The 18,759-nt window shown below is 32.5% G+C and overlaps 2 protein-coding genes across 3 annotated transcripts in view; one reads left to right on the top strand and one right to left on the bottom strand.

The window, feature by feature from the left end:
• Window positions 1-1,103: 1,103 nt before the first annotated feature.
• LOC134681047 (uncharacterized) lies at window positions 1,104-5,787 on the bottom strand. Its single transcript, XM_063540437.1, has 2 exons — window positions 4,843-5,787; window positions 1,104-2,213 (listed from the first exon to the last, which is right to left on the bottom strand). Exon 1 carries the CDS (start codon window positions 5,651-5,653, stop codon window positions 4,850-4,852), a length of 804 nt encoding a protein of 267 aa, XP_063396507.1. The 5' UTR covers window positions 5,654-5,787; the 3' UTR covers window positions 1,104-2,213; window positions 4,843-4,849.
• Window positions 5,788-6,551: 764 nt separating this feature from the next.
• Window positions 6,552-18,759, top strand: part of LOC134681046 (spermidine synthase-like) — a 55,650-nt gene continuing 43,442 nt past the window's right edge. For both annotated transcript variants that reach the window (XM_063540436.1, XM_063540435.1), the window contains exons 1-3: window positions 6,552-6,732; window positions 10,485-10,605; window positions 17,772-17,864. In XM_063540436.1, coding sequence (XP_063396506.1) covers window positions 6,602-6,732; window positions 10,485-10,605; window positions 17,772-17,864 — 345 coding nt within the window. In that variant the 5' untranslated portion in view covers window positions 6,552-6,601. The remainder of the gene's footprint in view (window positions 6,733-10,484; window positions 10,606-17,771; window positions 17,865-18,759) is intronic.

Below are 18,759 nucleotides of genomic sequence, written 5' to 3'. Positions count from 1 at the left end.
ATATCATATTTGGATTTTTTTTTATTATTTTGTTCATAAATAAGACAGTGAGTTTTCTTGTTTGATGTGTGAAACCTTTTTCTTAAATAGACCTTGTATAGTTGACAGTGCAGTATGAATTGTACGCATTGCTTAGAGCCTTTTAGTCACCTTAAAATGTTGATGTCTGTATCATTTGGTTTCTTGTGGAGAGTTAGACATTATATTGCATATACTGTACAGAAAAAAATGAATGTCATACACTCGCACATCAATATGTAAAAAAATATATGAAATAGTTGCCACTGGACGTTAAGCAACCATCAATTAAATCAACCTGATCAACAACAACAAAATAATGAAATATTTGCTACTGGACGTTAAGCAAGCATCAATTTAGCCTGATCAACAACAAAGGAAGACACATTTTCGTGCAGTTTGTATAAAGTAAAAAAAAAAGGGTTTTAACTAACTATCAAGTCAAAATGTTGTTTAACTATTCACACATTTGTTTCAAAATTAAAAGGAGATTTTAACTAGTCTAAAAGTAAAAAAAAGAAGGGAAACATGTACATTACGCTTACAATATGGTTAATCCCTTTATATTCGACGTCAAAAGTGAGACTTATATTGCAATTTTCTATTAAATGATCATTAAATGTAAGTCCTAACTAAATACACAATCCGTGAAAAGGACAATTCATAAATTTACCGACAATCAAAAAAACAACTGAATGCAAGCTCATAATATTTCGAAAAACACAATTAGAAAACAATTTACAGACAATCATAAAAAAATCAACCCAATACAAGCTAAATTAATAATGAAACCAGAAAGTAATCATTTTATAATGATCTATACAAATTATTAAAATATAAGACAAAGTCGATCATGATATTTATCAAACAAATTAAGTTTTTTTTTCTACACATTATTTAATTTTATAATTTGTAAATAATATTTTCGGAAGGAGTGTGTACACCTGCGGTGTAACTACTTCGTCACGGTGTACCAGGTGTCACATAAAACTCATTTTATATTCTCCCTCACTACGTTCGTCCGAATATAAAGTAATTGATATTCTATGGCATTAACAAAGAACAAACGACATAAAAGTAGGTGTGCTACTCGCTATAACCTCGAGACAAAGGGAAAAAATAGCAAATTCATAGTATAATTGAGCTGAATAATATCACCAAAATTGTTAAATATCTATAACCTGTTATATACCAAGATTTGACGAAACCGTTAGTTGCTTTTTAACAGAATCTTTGATATAACCATCTTTAGCAAAATCGGTACGCCACCTTCCATGCTCTTTAATTAAACGATCAGAAACGTCATTTCTTGCAGCAGCAGTTGCACCACCACTGCGCAAACTATGAAGACAAAAAAGTTTACAATCAAGACCAATCGCAGTTAATGTGCCCAAAAGTAACTCCCTAGCTCTAGTATAAGATAAAGGACGATTAACCTCTGCTAACTTATAAGAGTTTACTGACTTAAAAAATCTAACAGAACGAAATACATATTGATTAGAATCCAAAGCCAATTTAGCTAAATTAATGTATGTCAATAACCAAACTACTGGACAGGTAGGCAAATTTGTTTTAGAAATTATAACATTATTACCCCTTCTATATACATCAGTTTTCCCAGTTTCAATATTCAAAGAAACATAAGTGTCAAAAAAATTTATGTTACACTTTTTTAAATTTTCTATCTCACTGTAGCGTAAAAATCCAGCATAACCAACTAACATCATAGCACAAATTCTAACATTCGGCAAATGAGCACGATCACTACCAATTTTGTCCACTATCTTCTGTAAATGATCTGCTGTAATTGGCTCTTTTTTCAAAACTGGTTTACTTAGAATTCGCTTAGCTCCTTCAGTCATCATCTGCATAAGCTTGTCTTCACACGGATTGCACACTAAGCTGAAATCATGATACCACTTTATGCTATAAAAATGAGCTAATAAAACAGACTCAGATACGGATCGCTGCACAAGGCCACTAATATAAACTGCAACGGATGATACACTTGCAGGTAACGGAATAACTTTATATGAAATACACCATTCTTTAAATTTTTTGAAATACACATCATACTTTTTATTTGTAGAAACTGCTTTACTGCTTCTCACAATATTGAAAATGCTTTTTTCACATCCGGTAAACTCTTGATTTGAATTCGCAAACTGAGAAATTTTCCTCCATGTTGCACTGTCCTGTAATAATGAAACATAAATAAAACTTAGCTTAATGATAAATATAAATATATCACTTAAAACGGAACAATCATGCAAAGTGCATCTTAAACACCTGTACAAGGAGCATATTTTAAAACGCACTCGGTGCATCTCTTATCTTAAATCTTTTTGTACTGTAACCGCATAATGTAATTCTCAATTAAAGTCTGCACAAGGTGCATTTTTGCATTTAAACTGCACAAGGTGCTTTGTGATTTTATACTGCACAAGGTGCCTCTCAATTATAAACTGCACAAGGTGCTTCTCAATTATATATTGCACAAGGTGCTTCGCAATTACAAACTGCACAAGGTGCATCTCAATTATAAACTGCACAGGGTGCATCTCAATTATAAACTGCACAAAGTGCTTCTCAATTATATACTGCACAAGGTGCATCTCAAAAATAAACTGCAAAAGGTGCATCTGAATTATATACTGCACAAGGTGCTACTCAAATTATAACCGCACAAGGTGCATCTTAATTCTTTAAAGCTAATATACTTTGAACTAATAATGTATACATATGTAAGCGTGTGGGTCCATTCCGTAGTAATTACCTATTTTGATACGTGTATTTTACCGTGTAGTAAAAATTTATACCCGATAGTAAAATTGTGCATTGAACCGTACAAAGGAATGTGACCTCCTACGATGAACAATCAAGTTTAAAAACAAGGACGCTACTGATGAATGGGGGGATTTAGAAAAAACACTGTCTCTATCTGAACCAGATAAAAAGAAATGTTTAGGACGATCAAATTCATCAAAATCTGTGATAAAATCGTTAAATTTATTTTCTGTGTTGTTCCAAACCATAGGCCAAAATAGAGCAGACTTCCATTTAGGAACTACCAATACACCTTTTGCGCGACAAGTTAACATATGATTTAAAACTCGGCAAACTAAGCAGACTGGAGGCACAATCCAGTTGTTTTCTCCTGACCAGTCGAAAGCGAAAGCGTCGACTCCTGTCGTTCCTGGAACCCAAAACTTTGAATTAAACCGTGCAATTTTATGATTTTTATCGTCTGCAAATCTGTCAAACGTAAATATCCCCCATCTGTTATTAAACATAAGAAAAACGCTGTCGTGCACAGCCCAATCATCAAAATCAAAAATTCTACTTAAGTAATCTGCTTGTACCTTTTCGGATCGAGGGATCCACTCAACCTCAATCGTAATACTATTAACTATGCAAGTTGTATAAATATTCATAGCAAGTTCATGTAAATCAGGCTTCATGCTGCCAACTCGACAAATATGCACGACATTTTGATTGTCAGTATAAATTTTTACAAGTTTTCCTGCTAACTGTGCAAACATACTTTCTAATATAAACTCGACAGATTTCAACTCTCTCCATGTGGAGCTCTTAAGTCTTTCTTGTTCGCTAAACATATAATGAGCAATTTGTAAAACATTACCATCGACAAAACTTGCTCCAGCATACATACTGGCGTCGGAAAAAATAATACGTTCTGGAATCTTGTGTATAGGACATACCAATATATTAGGTATAGATTTACAATTACTTTTCCAAAACTCAAGTTCGGTTTTGACTTGGGTGGAAATTTCAAAATATGAGTCCCAAGTATTTCTCTGGCAAACAGACATGCATAAATTACGTGTCATCAATTGGCAAATCTGACCAAAAGCTGGGATCAAAGATATGATTTTACCAAGAACACATGCCAAGTTTCTAGCAGTTGAACGATTATCTGAAAGAATTTTTTCAATTTTTAACTGTATTTTTTCAATTTTCTTTCTGGGAACTTCAATAACGCCAGATACCAGATTCCATGAAAAACCTAACCAGTCTAATTTTTGCACTGGTGAAAAAATTGATTTCTCAAAATTTGGTAAAAACCCAGATTTCAATAAAGTATGTAAAACAGATTTGGACATGCGTACACATCTTTCCCTACTGTCACAAGCCCATCCGTCGTCCAAATACACAATAATCGGGAAACTTTGTGATCTCCAAAAGTTAACTAATGTACGAACAACTTTAGTAAAAATATGTCCAGCTGAAGATAGCCCAAAAGGTAAAACTGAGAAAATAAAATATCTTTCTTGTCCATCAATTACCCAGGAAAAACCTAGAAATTTCTGATGTTCTGGGTGTATATTAATATGATGATAACCATGACGTAAATCGAACTTTAGCATGAAAAAAAACTTTTTTGCGTATTGCTTGGCCTCTTTAACCCCTTCAAATTTTATTTTCTGTTTTTGTACATATTTGTTAACATGTCTCAGATCTAAAACTAATCTCTCTTTCTTCGAATCACTGATGGCTACAGTTAGAGGATTTATTACATAAGGTTTATTTGAAACTTCAGTAATACAACCATTCAGTTTTAATTCTGTAATAGCTTTCAAAACAAATGAGGAATTTATTAAATGCTGATCTGTTATTATTCAAATAAACTGATGGAGGTTCTTGAATAAAAGGAATAACGTAACCAAATTTTACAGTGCTTAAAACTAATTCAGAAGGTTTTAAACTATCTTCCCAAAACTGAACATGATCTTTTAATCGATTTTTTACAGTCTTATTGCCATCAGTATATTCATAACTATCAAATTCTATATCATACTCAACTTTTTCATTAAGACAGGGATGGAGCACTTGTAATAGTGGCTGGTGCTGACTTGGTACTACTGAAGGCACGTGCTTTGAAGGGACAGAAACGGGCAGTGTGTCCTGGTCTTTTGCAGTAAAAGCACAGTCCGTCGTTGTACTGCTGCTGGGAGTTGTTTTGTTGACTGTAGTTGTCATTTCTGGGTCCAGATTCTTTGCTGAAGCCACGAAAAAATTCTCTAGCATTGAAACCTCCTCTGTCACCACCTCTGCTGTAAGGCTTGTTAGCTGTACGTTTACGGTTAGCTCTGAAAACGGCAGTGCGTAACTTTGAAGCATCTTCAACATTGTCAGCAAGAGGATCGTCCAGATATTCGTGAACGGTATCCCACCCATGGCGATCAGCGATTTTCAGAATTTTGTTTCGCTGGTTCAAAGTGTCAAGCTCAGTTTTAACAATAGACTGTAGGTCAAGAGTTTGATCAAGTGACTCGGAAGTTAGCAAATGTTCAATTCTTCTTAATGAAGAAATACGGTCGGTGTTAAAATTAAACTGTATTTTAATCCCTTCCTGTCTGAATTCAAATGACGGAGACTGGGAAGCAATTGTAGAGGGTTGACCACTGACTAACGTGTGTGTGTTTGTATTGACAGAGCTTACTTGGGTCTTTTTAAACTCTGATAAAATCTCACTTTTCTGTCTCTGAAGGGCCTTATTTAAAGAACTGTTAAATAAGGAAACTGCATCAGCTGTAGTAAGATCACTTTCGTCGTCTTTTAAGAGTTGACTTTCGTCCATTGGCTCCACGGCAGAAATTTCTTCTTCGGACATAATACACGTGTCTACTTTAGGCTATAGCGAGAGTCGATGGTCAGAAAGATGACCGCACGGGTTTTAAGTGCGGACAAATGGTCACATGTCATGAATATTCATGAACTACTTACGTACGACGAACTAAATTTTATTTAACAGGTTGTGATTTACCTGACCATCGGATAATTCAAGCCGAATATACATGTCACACTGTGACATTATATCTCCGAGACAGGTGTATATTTAATAGAAACCCATTATGAAACAATCAAATAAAATTAACTCTGATACAAGACATACAATTTACGTATTAATTATTTGATATCGTATTTTTAATACAATATCAAATAATGTCTCTTTTTCAATAATACAAATAATCAAAATTAAAATGACATTGAAATACATAATTACGTATGAACTAAATTATTCAATTAATTATCATGTTAAATTTAACACTGAAACAGTTAAATCTGGCCGAGTGAAATCACGGGATTTCGCCGAGTTGCAAATCTCTTGTATTATATGTCTCTGCTTTAATGAAATTGAAAATTTTTGCTTGAAAATGAATAATCTGTCTTCTTAATTTACAAAAATAAATAACGGATCAAAAACAAATCCTCCTGTCCCCTCCCCCTTAGAATATCAAATAGTCGTCCCCTTACCGTGACTATTTTCATTAATATTTACGATTTTATTTCACCTGTTCACGTGCTTCGTTTTTCTCGATTTTTATGATTTCCGTGCAGCGTTTTTTTATTTAGAATGTTTATGTGTTCAGACCCTACCCCCCCCCCCCTAAATTAAAGGAGCAGATTGAAATAAAACAAAAATTTGAATGATTTAATTTTTAATGATTTTATAGTGACACTAAGTCAACTTGTCGCTTTATGTCGCTTCTTGTTCCCATTAACGAGACCGTTGTCAGGGGAGGTAATTCATTTTAACTGGCTATAGCTGAAAAACGAGATGGCAGTTATCGATGGTAAATGGTTTAGAGAAGAAAATGACCAGTGGGCTGGCTATAGTGCTAGTTTGGAAATAGAAGAAATTTTGTACAAAGAAAGATCTAAATATCAAGAAATATTTGTCTTCAAAAGGTTTATTATAACAGCCTGTCATTTTATTATTTAATATTAAAACTCGAAGTCGGAATCACATGTTCGTCGATACAAGACCTGGCGGTAGGTCTATTCAGCACCGCACACCGCCAAAAACCACCGAACACCCTATAATGCTTTTTTTTTAAATTTATATCTTATCGTTATAAATGTGACCTCATGTTAATATAATATAAGTGTTATTGATTCATTAAATAATAAGATTAAGAGACCAAATCTCTACATCGAACATAAAAGGAGAGTCTATAACACTATTCCAGACCATATGACTTTTTTATGAGTATATCCCACCTTATGGCTATTTTTTCTCCATTACTGAATATCACACAGGTTCCCATTAAATTTTGACGTCATCAAACAAAATATCTGACGCCACAATGGAAAAGTGATATTAATAGATTGTTGTTGACATCAGAAGTTCAAGCGTCCTGGTCAGCCGGGAATAGCGATAAGGTGTATTTGGACCATACTCACTAAAGGGTTATCAATTCACAGTGATCACAAATCAATTTAATACCTGGGAAAATGTCACTATTTAGGTTTTGTAGGATTATGATAGCCATTATACACGTAAATACCTTGTATATATATTCCAACTCGTTCTTTCAGCCCATGTATGTAGTGTTGTTTTAGATTTTAACAAATGTAATCAATACATCACCATGATCACTTGTAAATTTTTAAATCAGGGATTTTATTACCATAACTTATTTAAAACATGTACTAAATTCTTTCATATATAATGTATATATAGGTACGTACATGTACAAAGATTTGATTCTAAACAAGATAAGTAAAGGAGTAGGTCCGGTTAGGACTCATTTTGGCTTCAAATTTCAGTTTCATCTGACGAAAGATTTTGACCACTTTTTAAACACTTCATTTGTAAGTGTCTATTTCACTTGATTCAATTAGTTTTTGTGAAAGATTTTAACTGTTTTAGTCATCAAAAACGATCCGATTCAAGCTCAAATATGAAAAATCTCTCAAATATGCCAAAAAACATCACTTTTCAGATGGTTTTTGTCAAAAATGATAGTGGCCGCATCCATATTCATCCACAACCTTTATATATGTTATGTATTATCATAAAATACAACTTCCATTTCAATATTAAGAATGAACATGAATGTGGCCACTTTCGTTTTACACTGAAACCTTCTCAAATTTAACTAAAAGGATAGAATTTTGAAGATTTCAGTAATTTAGCATGATTTAATGGTTCTACAACCCGATATATGTGCGTTGTATTGTCAAAAACAGCCCATATTTATGTAGCAGAAGCATTGAACTGTCCAATAAATAACCAAAAGTTTACATTTTAACAATTTTGTAAAACTGTTATATTTTGGGGCCAAAAAGGGGTCTTACCGGACCTACTCCTTTAGATGTACTTGTAGACAACTCATTAAAACCCTATTTCACATCCTAAATTAGACAGAAATATTGTACTAAAACTACAGAAATCACAATGTGATCCTTGTACATGTTGTAAACTTATTGAACCTTTTAACAAACCTTTCAGTAAAAACAAACCTTTCAGTAAAAACAAACCTTTTATAAGTAAAAACAAACCTTTCAGTAAAAACAAACCTTTAAGTAAAAACAAACCTTTTAGTTTAGGTTATCTTATTAATGTTGTACTAAGATCTTTAAATATAGTTTACATCATGTACATTGTAATTGGCACTAACATCAGTTTTGTCATCAACAAATTAAAACATAACTAAATTTGTATTCTTTTTTAATTTGTTTTGTACATGGTATGTACATGATCTGTCATGTCTGTATGAATAAATACACATCCACTATAATTTTCTATTTAGAGATTGCGAAATATCTATATATACATGTAACATGGTACATTTTTACATTTTTGTTTAAGGTTAAATTCTTACTAATCTTCTGCCTGTTCATACTTTATTATGGTCTTGCACAGGTCATGTCTTCTTTGACTGTCCATAATGTTAAAACACTAAATACCTGGGATATCTTTTAATTGATTTTATACTCTAATGCATGATGTTTTATTGTTACTTAATGTTTTTTTTGTTTCTTTCTGTAACTGCGAATACATTTGTACTGTCAAATCGTACTATCATGTTTATTTGACCTATTGACATAATTTGTAATGCATTTCTGTAATTAAATGTTTACTTTGTGTTATATCTCATCTCACTATCATTGACTTTATCATGTATATAAGTCTTATTTTAGCTCACCTGGCCCAATTGGCTAAGTGAACTTTTCACATCACTTGGTGTCTTTTGTATCAAACGGTCTGTTAAATTTTACCAAAAAACGTCTCCTCTGAAACCAATCTGGCCGCAATCCTCATAGGGTATTTTGTTTTAAAAGTTTTTGATTACATGATTACCATGCTTGCCAACATCATGAACATGGCGGACATGGCCTAAAATAAAACATAACCCCTTGATATAATGCATCTTTTTTTTTTTATAATATATGAAACTAAGCATTTAGAGCAAATCTGACATAGAGGTACATGTATAAATATATGTAAATAAGGTTGAGATCAATCCAGCCATAAATATTAAGTTTTAGGAATAAGAAGCCATAATAGGGCCCAAATAAGCATTTTTCTAGTTTCGAGATAATAACTTGTAGACTGGTGTATGGATCTCTCTGAAACTATACCACAAGTTTCCATTCCACAAAGGGATGGTTAGGATTGGCTTTGGGTGGTTATGTCTTAAGCCAATTGGGAATTAGGGGCGAACAAGTGGGAATAGCAAGGGTTTCCTGGTTAATGGACAATTAAAAAGCAGTGTAAGGGCCTGGAGGTCATCCAACAACCAAATTGTACAGTATTTAATTCCTCATTTACACTACTAAATTATATTTTTTAAGAATTTTATGATGTATTTAAATGGGTAATTATGGCTGCAAACATACTCCATTGGAAATTCGCATAGACACGCCAAAGCAAAAAAAATGAATATAAATACAAATCATATTACCAATTCTAAGTTCTTTGATTGAAATTACTCTGTGTCAAATATCTTTAAATTACAATTCAAATTCAGACCAGTATCTAGTTCCAATATTGTATCCATTTTGCCTCAACTGTTCAGGGTTTGACCTCTGCAGTCTTAACCAGCTGCGCATGGCGAATCAATTTATTTGTTATTATCCTGAATCAGCTGTCTTGAATATTATTATAGATTGAAATGAACTGCAAACAGCAATAAATATCAGCATATAGTAATATCTGAAAATAAACAACATTTGATAAACTGGTCAATTGACCTCTTAATGTGTATTTAGTTATATACTTGCACTTTTACCCTTATGTCATATATGTGATAGCTGTTACAGACGATAAGGTTAAACATGACAACATTAAAAGCTGAAGCAAAACAAACACATGCTAGACCACCAAAAAGAAGATGTGGTATACTTAGCACAAGAGACCAAATGAGCTACATCATACTTAAGAATACAATGTACCAACACAAGTCCTATAAGAATATTGATGGAAATGTTATAATGAACAATTACAGAATGCAAAAAGAAAATATATACAAATTGAATAAACAAATACAACCTGAAAAAAGGTATAATACAAATGAACAAATATAGAATACTATTGGGCAATGTTTGCAATACAGCATAAGATAAATACACAATACAAATAGACAATTATATTATATGAACTATGAAACATTGACATGCAATACAGAATGATTACACATTTATCTATATCACAGTAAAAGTTTTGGAAATGTGCTGGTACTAGATGGTGTGATACAAATAACAGAAAGAGATGAGTTTGCATACCAAGAAATGATAGCACATCTGCCATTGAGCTGTCATCCAAATCCACAAAAGGTAAAGTGTTATATAATATAAACTCTTGAAACAGGAGACATGTGTCCAATGATTCAACAAAGATGGCCTACATGACTAAAAAATATAATGTAGGGGTAAAATGAAAGTTTTTTGTGTATTATTTTGAAAACTGTTATAAATAGAAAAAATCTGATAGAGCAAATTAGTTCTAAATGTTAAGCTGTACCAGTTGTCCACATACATGTGATGGACTGTGAAACTCAGATCAGGAGATTGTCAAGTTTTGGTCTGGAGAATAGAACTCAGATGAAGAGGTTTTTCAACAACATAAATTTTGTTGTAAATGTAGCTGTGTGCTGTAGAAATTGTCTTTTAAAGTGTTTTTCTTATACTTTGCATCTGAATGTAAGTTTATAGTACCCTTGTACTTATAAATTTCCTTTTAATATCTTTCATCGATCAACATGTTGAATCTAATACTCCTGTTTTTTTTATTATTAAGACATTCTTTAATTTCATAAATTTTAAATATTTTAATCTTTATTTGTTAGAACAATCACTGCAAAAAAGAACATTGGTTTGCTTTTTGATAGTAACTTTTTTCATGCTATAAAACAATCACAATCCAACTATAAAAGTCATACTTCTATACTACTAAATTTAAAGACCTTTTTTTGTTCACCTAATAAACATGATAAACGTATAACCAAAGAAAGCTACAAGTCAAACTTATATAAGGGTATATAATTGATAGGGTATACTGAAAATTTTACCCTTTTACATCGATTACTAGTTCAAACAATTGGCAATTAGACAAATTAATGGTCTGAAACTATCTAATGCGATTTCCTTTTAGTCATGTCATTATATGTACCTTGATATAGGAAGATGTGGTGTGAGTGCCAATGAGACAACTCTCCATCCAAACAACAATTCAAAAATTAAACCATTATAGGTTAAAGTACGGCCTTCAACACAGAGCCTTGGCTCACACCGAACAACAAGCTATAAAGGGCCCCAAAATAACCAGTGTAAAACCATTCAAACGGGAAAACCAACGGTCTAATCTTATCTGTATTTGGGTTTTGCTTATATACATATTGCGTGTATACACAAGTCATACTCACAGGGTTAACACTGCTAAATTCATCATTGTCACATTGTTTTCTATTGTAGTAATTTGATCAGCTTGACTTTATAAAATGACAATACCAATACTGAAAAACTAGACTAAAAATAAGGTGTAGGTGCACTGTAGTTTCCAATTTGTTAGCTGACATGACATAAAAAAGGTGAATCAAAGAATTCAACTTTATTTATGACTAATATAAGTCAATGCTGTTGATTAAAAATTACTTCATTCCTGGTCCTTTTGTTTTCCAAATAATTAATATTACCAATAATTGATAAGTTCCAGATTGATGGGTTAAAACAGAAAGATTTTGAAAGCTGAGAAAACTGTGCATCTTATAATCAGCATGACTATATCATATGACAATACATTTACCAACTTTTGATACTAAAAATCCAGGTTAAAGTCGTAAGAAACGATTGACTGGTGAAAATTAATTTTCCAATTCTTGAACCAATGCATACAAACATCATAAACTTAGTTTTCTGTGCACAAATTTATCATTTTTTTTGTGTAAATTTTGAATAATCGTCAATTTTTTTTTCAATCGGTCAGTGTTGTGAAATTATGGCCGGTAATTAAAGTTCGTGTTTTGAAGCCGAAGTTTAACAATTGTTACCTGTTTGTCAACAATCGACAAAAAATCAACAAAAAAGCATAGAAATTGAGCATGTGTTTAACATGTAAATTCAGATAATAGTTTATTTTAAGGACATCCATGCGTATTGTGATCACCGGATTTTTACAAGGTTGTGTTACACTGAGGTCGCTTTGCATTCTGAAAAAATGTCGGATATTGTGGGTATGTTCTAGTATGATATAAATTTTAGTTTAGGCCTAAAAATATATAATTTTTGTCAAGCAAAAAGTTGCAGAAAGCTCAACATTAGGGATAGTGATCTGGCGGCTGCTACGGCTGTGGCGGTGGTGTTAGCTAACTTCTTAAAAGCTTTATATTTAAGAAGGTGGAAGACCTGGATGCTTCATACTTTGTATATGGGTGCCTCATGTTATGAAGTTTCCGTCAGTCACATGTCCAATGTCCTTGACCTCATTTTCATGGTTCAGTGATTACTTGAAAAAAAGTGAAGATTTTTTGTAATGTTAAATTCTCTCTTATTATAAATAATAGGATAACTATATTTGATATGTGCGTAACTTGCAAGATCCTCATGCCCATCAGACAGTTTTCACTTGACCCCGACATCATTTCATGGATCAGTGAACATGGATAAGTTTTGGTGATTAAGTCCATATCTCAGATACTATAAGCAAAAGGTCTAGTATATTCAGTGTATGGAAGGACTGTAAGGTGTACATGTCCAACTGGCAGGCGTCATCTGACCTTGACCTCATTTTCATGGTTCAGTGGTTAAAGTTAAGTTTCTGTGTTTTGGTCTGTTTTTCTTATACTTTATGCAATAGGTCTACTTTATTTGGTGTATGGAATGATTTTAAGGTGTTCATATCTAGCTGGCTGGTGTCATCTGACCTTAACCTCATTTTCATGGTTCAGTGGTCTAAGTAAAGTTTTTGAGTTTTGGTCTTTTTTTTACTAATACTATATGCAATAGATCAAATACATTTGGTGTATGGAAATAATTAATGATCTTTATGTCAGTCACACAGGTTTTATTTGACCTTAAGCTCATTTTCACAGTTCATTGCTCAGTGTAAGTTTTTGTGTTTTGGTCTGTTTTGAGCAAAAGCAATAGATCAACTATATTTGTTGTATGGAAGAATTGTTAGCTGTACATGCCTGCCTGCCATGTTTCATCTGACCTTGATCTCATTTTCATGGTTCATTGGTCAATATTTAGTTTTCTTGGTTAATATTAAGTTTGTGTGACTGTTGTAATAAAGCTTTATATTAATGACTATCGACATAATATAAGTAAAGAAGGTGAGACATTCTGCGTGTGCACTCTTGTAAAATTATTATTTTTTTATTTGTCTTAGGACATTTAAAATCATTTAATTACCATCCTTTTATGATGCTTTGTTAATTTATACTTCATTTATATTCTTTTTAACAATTTACTTTATTTTTAACTTCTAAATTTAACTTCAGGTAATGTCATTTTGCTGGATATATACTCCCGGGTTTTAAACACTTCAATAAATAACTATTTAGAAAGCAGGTGTCGAATTGAAGCTTTTTTGTGTACTGGTCAGCTGGACCAGTGGACTGAAAAATCTCCTGGTCCGGCTCCAAATCTACTGGACCTGCAAAAATGACATTCATCTGACAAATGATTTGATTTAAAGCTTGAATGATTTCCCATGCCTTTAATTCCTTGTGTGCTTTCCTCTCCTTTTATCCCATAGATTTTTTGTGCTGTTCTGATTGTTCATGAGCAAGTACAGAATCTAAATTTAAATAGGAAGATCCTGTTACCAAAATACATTTCTTAAATAGGTCTGTCACTGCAAATTTTTCAAATGTTGTACATTTCATTACATTGCAATCAACTATATGATTAAACCATTCACAATCTTTTTCTACTGATTTTTATACGACCGCAAAAATTTTAATTTTTTGGTCATATATTGCTATTACGTTGGCGTCGTCGTCCGAATACTTTTTTAATAAGGTTTTTGCACTCTAACTTTAGTAAAAGTAAATAGAAATCAATGAAATTTAAACACAAGGTTTATGAACACAAATGAAGGTTGGGATTGATTTTGGGAGTTGAGATCCCAACAGATTAGGAATTAGGGGCCAAAAAGGGGCCCAAATAAGCATTTTTCTTGGTTTTCACACCATTATTTAGTATAAGTAAATAGAAACCTATCAAATTTAAACACAAGGTTTATGACCATAAAAGGAAGGTTGGGATTGATTTTGGGAGTTTTGGTCACAACAGTTTCGGAATAAGGGGCCCAAAGGGTCCAAAACTAAACTTTGTTTGATTTCATCAAAAATTGAATAATTGGGGTTCTTTAATATGCCGAATCTGTATGTAGATTCTTAATTTTTGGTCCCATTTTCAAATTGGTCTACATTAAGGTCCAAAGGGTCCAAAATTAAACTTCGTTTGATTTTTACAAAAATTGAAACCTTGGGGTTCTTTGATATGCTGAATCTAAAAATGTACTTAGATTTTTGATTATTGGCCCAGTTTTCAAGTTGGTCCAGATCGGGGTCCAAAATTAAACTTTGTTTGATTTCATCAAAAATTGAATCCTTTGGGTTCTTTGATATACCAAATCTAACTGTGTTAGTAGATTCTTAATTTTTAGTCCCTTTTCAAATTGGTCTTCATTAAGGTCCAAAGGGTCCAAAATTAAACTAAGTTTTGATTTAAACAAAAATTAATTTCTTGGGCTTCTTTGATATGCTGAATCTAAACATGTACTTAGATTTTTGATAATGGGCAAAGCTTTCAAGTTGGTCCAAATCAGGATTCGAAATTATTATATTAAGTATTGTGCAATAGCAAGAAATTTTCAATTGCACAGTATTCAGCAATAGCAAGAAATCTTCAATTGTACAGTATTGTGCAATAGCAAGAAATCTTCAATTGACAGTATTGCGCAATGGCAAGAAATATCTAATTGCACAATATTGTGCAATAGCAATCAATTTTCAATTGGAGTTATCTTTCTTTGTCCAGAATAGATATTTGTGCAATAGCAAGATATTTTCAATATTCTTTGAAAATTTGAGTTATCTTTCTTTGTCCAGAATTATAGTTGAATCAACTTAAATCATTGTTTTATACAATATTCAATGTATTTTCACTTTTACTACCAACTGATAAATTAAAACAATCTTAACCATTTAGTGTTAACAAGCACTTTTATTTACATTTTAATATTTTATGATGTATGTAAATGAGCAGGTATTGTTGCAAACTCCATTAGAAATTTGAATTGAGATCATTTTTGGAATAAGGGAAAAGAGGATGTGAAAACAAAATTGGGGGGGGGGGGGGGGGGGGTTGTCAATTTTTCTCATTTCAGATTTCATAAATAGAAAGAAAATTTCTTCAAACATTTTTTTGAGAGGATTAATATTCAACAGCATAGTGAATTGCTCAAAGGCAAATTTATTTTTTTTAGTTTATTAGACCACATTCAATCTTTGTCAGAAACCTATGCTGTGTCAACTATTTAATCACAATCCAAATTTAGAGCTGAATCCAGCTTGAATGTTATGTCCATACTTTCCCCAACCGTTCAGGGTTCAACCTCTGTGGTTGTATAAAGCTGCGCCCTGCGGAGCATCTGGTTTATATTTACTTCTTTCTTTTGTCAATTTTATAAACTCTTTTCCAATCTTCATTTTGATTGTCTTTTTTTTTCATTTTTTTGTCCAGCAGTTTAACTCCTTCCAAAAATTTTCACATTTAACTTTATGTTTTCAATTAATTAAAAGGTTTACTGTTTTTGTACAAATGGTTGCTATAGTTGTATTTATACCCCACACAACGAAGTTCAGAGGGTATAATGTTTTTTGACCCGTCAGTCCTGTTTCTTGTCATTGCAACTCCTCTCAAACAACACAACAGAATATTATGAAACTTTGTAGATAATAAGGACATACTATGTAGATGTGCAGGAAAATATGATTTTTTCTTAGGCCACACTAATTTAATTTCTGGTTCTACAGATTTTTCCCCAAAAAATTGGGTCAAGCGAGCGATTTAAAAATTTTAATAAAAATAAAAATAAATTTACAAATTTTAGACGCGAAGCTTGAAAGTAAAGGCGAGCGATTATATTTTTTTTTTGTAAACATAACTTCATAGGATCTAACAATATTAATCAAAAGAAGATGGCATAAAACTTGAGTTACTTCTTGTGTTTTGACATTTCTTTACTTTACATGTATCAACTGCCAAGTGCTTTTTTTCCCTGTTCATCAAGACATGTAATGCCTATACTTTTAATTGAACCACATTTATTACTTCTGTATTATGCAACCATTTAACTTCAATGTGTATGTGGGGGGGGGGGGTATGGTTTTATGTCTGAGACTGATTTTTTTTCATGCAAAGTGCTGTCAATTGTATTGTTTTTCAATGCTTTTTTCAATCAAATTATATTTTTCAATATTTAACAAGATAGGGTAAGGGGAAAATCTGGATTCAGATTTTTTTTTCTATCAAATTGGGGATAAGAATATTTTTCTAGAAATTAACATTAACCCCTTCCCCTTTTGAAGTCAAATGATTGTTTTCTTAATATTAGTTTCTGAGGCATTATATGTTGAACTGTATGAATGAATAAGTGAAATTATATTTTAACTGCTTCAACTGATCTCCTTTGAATTAGTACATTGGTCCCAGATTGAATTGCCTTGTGATAGATATCTTTGCTCCTTCACAGGCCAGAACATGATCTTTACCTAGCAACACGACCATGTCTTTTTTTTTTAGGAGGAGGTGGGTGGAGATATTTGTAAATGTGTGAACATTTTAGTTTTTTTTGGGTGTTATACTGTTTAACACGGGGGTTTGGCCCACACCAAACAACAAACTATAAAGGACCCAAATAGTTAAATAATTCAAACAGAAAAACCAACCACCATGTAACAAACAGAGAAATACCTATGAACCACGCCAACAAACAACAAATACTGAAAAACAGGGTCCTGACTCAGGACATGTGCATAAACATGTAGCTGGTATGGATAGTTTTGTTTGGCAGGCAAACGATATTGCAGTTGAAGGAATCACTTCTCCTTCTGCATACTTTATTCAATTAACGAACATCCGATGGCATTACCTGTTGACTTTGACAATAAATCTGTGTCAATGCCTGAAACAGTTTAAAGGGCCGCATTTGACTTTGACTAAAACGCTCTTGCAATCACTTTTTATCTTTTTAATGTTTATTATTATAAAAAAAATGATGCGAGAAAAAGTCCTGAATACATTTTCAGATGTGGGAAGCGGGAATATTAAAAAAAACATTTCTTTACGTATTGAAAAAAATGCGTGCGGGCGGGTCCGTGGAACAAGGAACATGGTGTAGCCTTACAGTTATTTTATTTCTCCAGTGACAATGTGGGGACGTGGGGGTATGTGAGTGCACTAACTACGGTTCTTTATTTTTTTCTTGACAGGTACTTATTGTTGGCGGAGGGGATGGAGGAGTAGTGAGAGAAGTTTTAAAGTATCCGTCTGTACAGAAGGTGGTTTTATGTGAGATTGATGAGGCAAGTAATTACCAGTAAAGTTAGGGTAGCATTAATGTGTATTTTACTGAACATTTTTAATACTTTCATATCTTCAAACTAATCTTCCCTGAGGCCCTCATGAAATACATTGAAATATATAACAAACAAAGAATTACAAAATAATCAGACAAACACACACAAATGAAAAATCAAATGAGAAATTTTTAATGAAATATAAATTTTGCAAAACAGGTAAAAGTGTTTAATTCATATAGTATTGGCATCATTCAAAATACCTCAACTATATTAAAGGTTTAAGTAAGTGTGTTAAAAAATATTATGCATATAAAATATTACAGCTAAATGACTGTGCGTCCGTTCGTCTGTTTGTCCGTCCGTCCGTCCATCCGTCCGTCTGTTCGTTTGTCTGTCTGTTACACTTCAGGTTAAAGTTTTTGGTCAAGGTACGTAGTTTTTGATGAAGTTGAAGTCCAATCCCTTTGATAAGATCATTCTAATTTTAATGCCAAATTAGAGAATTTATTCCAATTTCACGGTCCAGTAAACATAGAAAACGATAGTTCTAGTGGGGCATCCGTGTACTGTGGACACATTCTTGTTTTTTAAATTTTTCAGTTAAATATACATAGAATGCAATGCATCAAAACAGATTTTTGGTATAAAATTCTGCTCTCTGTTGTCATCCACTTAAGTTGTTTAAACAGCAGTCAGGCCTTTACATATATGGCAAAAAAAAATATATGTCTGTTTCCTGCTTCCAAGGCAAATAAATCGGGGTCGGTAGGTGGTTTTTTTTTTTTTTGTTTTTTTTTTTTTCTCCCTGTCAGATTTGCAGTCAGTTGAATGTCATGTTTGGTGAGGGTCCTGTACCCCAAAATGATATAATCTCTTTAAAGAAGCTTTAATTGAATAA

Source organism: Mytilus trossulus, chromosome 8, assembly GCF_036588685.1.
Source record: "Mytilus trossulus isolate FHL-02 chromosome 8, PNRI_Mtr1.1.1.hap1, whole genome shotgun sequence".
NCBI classification, from domain to species: Eukaryota; Metazoa; Mollusca; class Bivalvia; order Mytilida; family Mytilidae; genus Mytilus; species Mytilus trossulus.
This window is presented reverse-complemented; position numbering and strand designations above follow the sequence as displayed.

Bases quoted from the DNA above. Each gene is read 5' to 3' on its own strand.
- LOC134681047 (XM_063540437.1), bottom strand. From the start codon at position 5,653: ATGTCCGAAGAAGAAATTTCTGCCGTGGAGCCAATGGACGAAAGTCAA.